General features: G+C 39.6%; 1 protein-coding gene across 1 annotated transcript; it reads left to right on the top strand.

Moving 5' to 3' along the window:
• Positions 1-1,107: 1,107 nt before the first annotated feature.
• On the top strand, positions 1,108-5,080 carry LOC139479001 (BAG family molecular chaperone regulator 2-like). Its single transcript, XM_071261726.1, has 2 exons — positions 1,108-1,400; positions 2,259-5,080. Exons 1-2 carry the CDS (start codon positions 1,214-1,216, stop codon positions 2,600-2,602), a joined length of 531 nt encoding a protein of 176 aa, XP_071117827.1. The 5' UTR covers positions 1,108-1,213; the 3' UTR covers positions 2,603-5,080.
• The last annotated feature ends 579 nt before the right edge of the window (positions 5,081-5,659 follow it).

Below are 5,659 nucleotides of genomic sequence, written 5' to 3'. Positions count from 1 at the left end.
ACCTGTGACGCGCTGTTGATGCATGAGTCATCCTATCCGATCACGTGACTTGGATCAGCCAATCACCTTCCCTATTTTCACTCAACCTCCCTCAACCAAAAGGAGCTCCTGCCTACTGACACTATACTACTAAGGGTGCATATAACACACGAGTGCTTATTATACGCGAGTAAATACGTCGTGTACACTGATCAATCGGAAGGGGTGCTAATTGGGATTGTTCACTAGCCAATATCTTAGCAAATGTCACCGTGGGCGCTTATTGGAGTGGGGCGCTTATTACGTCGAATACAGTACTCCGAAACGTTGTGTCCCTCGTACGTGTTAAGAAGTTGACACCCATACATTCTCTTCGATTTGTGTATCACTTCTAAATGTCATTCAAAGACAAGTTTATTCATTGTCAGTAGAAGTGATTTTAATGTTCCTATCTCTGAACAGCCGAGTGGTCAAGTGGATAGCGCGTCCGCCTAGAGAGCGGAAGGTCGGTGGTGCGATCCCCGGAAACGTCATACCAAGGGACGTTAAAATATGGTACTTGTTGTAACCCTGCCTGGCGCTAAAGCAAGGACTGGTCTGCTCGGAGTCAGTATACTGTGTCTGATTCTGGTATCCATGTTAAACTGCGGCATGGTATTTCATTGGGCTAGCACATTAATTAAGACCGGATTAAATCCGGACATGTTAGTGCAAGCACACACACACACACACACACACACACACACACACACACACACACGTGCATGTATACATAAGTGCAGTAATCTTTAACGTGACCTTAAAAACTAACATAAAGTAGTAGAATTGAGACTTCAGCAATAATTTCAATCTTTTATAAAGATTAAAGTCCCCTAAACCTTTATAAGATCAGAGAACATTAAAAAAGAGGGATAACGAAGAGATGGTCTTTAGAGGAGGAATTTGGCCCAAACATGATTGATGCTGGACATCGTAGTTTATAAATCTCTTATATGATATATTAATAATTGATGTAATAATAAACATAAACAAAACATACTTTTAACTTAGATGAATTCACAAAAGTAACATTTGGTGGGGGCTAATGCATTAGAACTCATATATCTGTTGACACCTTCGTTATCCTACCGAGAAAGAGAGCTCCGCGAACGGGATATCGCTGTGAGGAGCTTGGGCACACTCATGACAATGGGACATGTTGGAAGGGAAGTGATGTTACGTACATGGGGTAAGGATGGCGGCGAGTTTGGAAAGAGAAGACGAAGACGATTCGGCAAGATTGTTGACATTTCTTGATGAGGCAGAGAAGCGAGTGGAGAGTTTCCGGACACAGGCTGTGTACCTGATGCAGGAGAAGGCGAGTCTGTTGACAATCCTGCAACAGCTGAAGGAAGAGAGTCTAAAATGTTCACTGTCCGAGGGTGAGATTGAAAGTAAAAGTTAAACATGAAAGTAGCACTATGGTCAACTGTACGTTTGACTAGTCGATTAATTATGTCTACGATGAACAAAACGTATGAAGGATACAAGATCATAGTTGTGTATTTGTCACTAGTTGATATGACACTGGTAGGCAGAGCTGATAAGGGTATTACCCAACTCTGTGCTGAGTGAAGCCATACCGTATTTTGAATCACTGATCACTAATTCAAAGCAGTTTATCGGGGATCATAGGTAATGCTTTTCCTCTCAATACACAGATTAATGTGTGTATCACCGTCAGCAGATGCCAGAGGGGGTTGTTGGGTATGTGATCTCATGACCACCTCATTACTGAACACCTATGTGTGGCCAGTACTGTGCCATTTTATGTTCCAGATGAATTAAAAATTTATATATGTTTAGTTTATAGTGGCACTCAACATTCCAGGAGTCCCCCTCCCCCCCCCCCCCCCCCCCAAGTGTATCATCTTGTATCAATACTGATAAAATGTTTTGTGTATCGTATCATCACGTAAAAACTCGCTGTGCACCAATGTTCGATTCACCCGTAGTTGTGACCATGGATATTGGGAACCAAAGAAACAAATGTTATGTGATGAATGCCTTTCTGTTAGTAACATGGTAACTACTGGGGTCTACACAAATATGAACTGAATAAAGATTTATGTAGACATCAATAGTTTTTTTCAAGGCCTAATGGCATGATTTTTGTGGTTATCCTTAGAACAAAATTAGCTGGAACTTTCATGCAAATTGTTATGTCAGTGAGTAATATAATGACCATTTTGTTTGCTTTGATTGTGTTGATGAAGGATACATTTGGTGTTGTTCATCAGGTGATCGCGAACAGTTCCTTGTCAACATTGATCGCCTCCGGAAGAGATCAAAGTCGGCCACCATTGAGGTGAATACTGTCCGGAATGAAACACAAGAGGAAGCCTTGAGTAAGATCAATGACATTCTGGACCAGTTACAGTGTGACTTCAACGATCAACCTGAGAAGTGTTGGAAACAGCTTCAGATTTACTACAACACTTGTCTGGCAGAGAGCCGTGGGGCGGTGGACGCCCGCTTCCAGAACCTGGTTCTAGACTGCACCGTGGACGATCAGAAGAACCTCCGACAGAAACTGGACAGCTGGTTACGGAACAAAGACATTATGTCAGATGGAAGATTATGAAGATTGTGTGTCTCTGGATGATAAGAAGAAAATCCGTTGGAAACTATGACCGATGACAGTTTGTGTGTCTGGACACTGAGCTAGGGCTGTAAAGGCAGAATATTACATGTGTTATTGTGAGGTGATATGATACATGGAAACTGCACAGTTGCTATGTTTTGATGTTTCATCATCAGAGGTTGACCTGGAACAGAGGCTTCAGACCTTGTGAACATCTGATACATATCAGCAGAAAAAAGGTTTTGTGAAATTAATCTTCATGCCATATTACATGTCACCCTTATATGTTCTTGTTGCATGACCTCACAAAACAAGTTGCGGATTATGGCAAGGAAGATTGTGATGCGCCTCTGTTCATTAAATCATTACACCCAATACTGGACAAGTTGTTCAAGACGTAGGAACTGTGTCCACCTGCAGATAATAGCAATGTGTCTGGATGAATCCTAAGTGACAGCTTGAGTGTTCGATCACCATGAGAATGTTCACGAGATGGTTATTCCACAAGGACTGTTCTGGAGACAGTTCTAATGCTTAGTATTATCCATGTTATCCATATTGGTAACAGCTTGCCACCCTGTCTTGTGGTTGGAATCCGGTATGATAGCAGTGCTTAGGCGGTGCTGATTTTATTTTGTAGTGCCTGTGCAGTTTGAAGGATTTGTTATTTCATAACACAAAAACAAATATCCAGTGTTCCATTTTGCATGTCATGCCCACAGTTTCTTTTATCCTAACCCTGCTTCACTGGTCTTTCTTCATGATTATGGTAACAGCTTGTCATGTGCAGATTCAGGTGCAACTTTCTTAGACTGTTTCTGCTTCACTGGTCTGTATTCAGAGTATGTAGCTTTTTGTAAGATATGAATTCTAGATGATTTGAAAAATTCCATGAAAGAAGAAAAGGGTTACTTACTTGACATTGGTTTATTCTGGGCGCACCTATGCCTTTTGACTACCACCCTTTATTCACACTTAACAATGGAGTGGCATGGGGAAATCACCATATTCGTGTGAAACTGTAATCTTTACATGTGATTCAATTGTGTCTAAATTAATGTAAACTATGGTTATTAAGAACTCAAAGGGACCACTGATACTAGTTCGTTATAACCGTAGTTCGTTATAATCATAGATACAGCATATATATTCAGCAAATGGGCGGGACCAAAAAACAGTTTGTTATGTCTGTCAGTATGTTATGAGTATGTTCGTTATAAACGTAGTACTTGTTTTCACCACATGAATAAAATGTTGCTCTTTCAGCATGTTCAGAAAACATCTAATATCTATATATTTGCCATTTGTTTTAACCAATGGAAAAGTAGGTGAACTATTTCATGTTTCCCTGAATTTGCAGAGACATTCCATCGATGATTCCATAGTTTCATTTCAAGGTCATCTCAAACTATCCTGTCTCCAACATTGGCCGACTGTATAGTGTCACTCCATACAAAGGGGGCTCAAGACGAAGCTGTGGTAGCGAATCGGTCAACATGGTCAAGAGTATTAATCACAATGGAGATACAGTGTACAAGTTTAAGCATGAACATAATGATAGTGTGGAGGTCTTTGGCATAACACTTAAGGTTAGCAGTGAAATATTTATGGGGTCGAAAGATTCAAATACAATGGCAGCAAACCTCAGGGACTCTGGGAGACTCCTTTGTTTCAAGTACTGGAGATATAGTGCACTGGATAATTGAGGATGGGTTGCTAAAACTCGGAGATGAAGTACTTGTCAAGTAGTTTCCAGGATGGATCTGGTCGGAGGTAGGGCTACTGCTTCACTTTGTTTGGATCCATCTCGGCTAAACTTTGACGTAAGGTTTGTAAGCATGATCCAAAGATCAAACGTTGCTTTTGTTGACCATGTTAACAACATCAAAGTAACAGCAAAGGGAGGAAACTCCCATTATGAACAAACATTAATCCGTTCCATAACCATGATAGCTTGAATTCAAATAAGGGAGATAACTCTAAACTCTCTACCAAATTTACACCTGGTCCTGTCAATAATGTGCAGATATATTCTTGTTGATTTTCATGTTTTACATTTAATGAGTAGGATGAGAAATACATGTTTTTGTTCTACCCATTTGATTATATGCAATCACAGCATGATCCCGCTGTCTCACTCCTGTGTATTGAAAAAACAAATACTTGTGTTTCAGGTAACTAGACTGATCCATTGTTTTATTTGCAACCTAAATGTCTTTACCACAGTTTGAAATGTTAACATTCTGAAAAGTCAGATGTTTCTGCATAATGTAATTGCTGTAGCTATTTTAACCCACAAATTTGAGACTGCAACTAACATCAGTTCAGTTCGATTCAAGCCATCTGGGTTACATATTTTTTAATCATTGTTAAAAAGACTAAAAATGGCCTGGTGTGACTGTAAGTGGCTTTTGTTAACATTTAGATCAGATTGCAGCAAAATTAAGTGACAGAGGTCTGCTGGTCTCTGTGTGTGTGTGTGTGGGAGGGGGGTGGGGGTGGGGGGGATTGTGTATTGAGATTAGATATTTTTTCAGCCACACCTATAAACACATGATAAAAACAGGGTTTTTTAAAAATTAAACATGTTAAAACAATGAGCCTTAAATTTTAAAAAAAGAATAACATTTAAAAACATACAGAGCCTGAATTTTTTAAAAAGGATAACACATTTTATATAAGAATAACACAGAATATAATGTGTTAGTAAAAATTTCTTGACACAAGATGTTAGATTTGGGCTGTGATTGAGAGTTGATGGAATAATTTCATAAAATATTTCATTTCTTCTGATTTGTTACATAGATACTCGATGATGTGAATCCCAATATTGAAAACTGGTATAACTAGGAATTGTTCCTCTGAAAAGCTGCCTGTTGTTGATTTCTCTCTTCCTCAGAGGGACTTAGGTTTGGAATAGGTCCCTACAACCTATGCTGGTCCTAAGGTGACCAAAGGGATGAGATGATCAGACTAGCAGGTGATGGTGTGAGTCGTTGCTCATAATATCAATCACTAGATTGTCCTATCCAGATTTGTTTATTTGGAGGCAAATGT

The sequence above is a fragment of the Haliotis cracherodii genome, unplaced genomic scaffold, assembly GCF_022045235.1.
Source record: "Haliotis cracherodii isolate W230 unplaced genomic scaffold, xgHalCrac1.p SCAF_4, whole genome shotgun sequence".
NCBI lineage: Eukaryota > Metazoa > Mollusca > Gastropoda > Lepetellida > Haliotidae > Haliotis > Haliotis cracherodii.
Note: the sequence above shows the minus strand (reverse complement) of the source record. Positions and strands in the feature narration are given on the sequence as shown.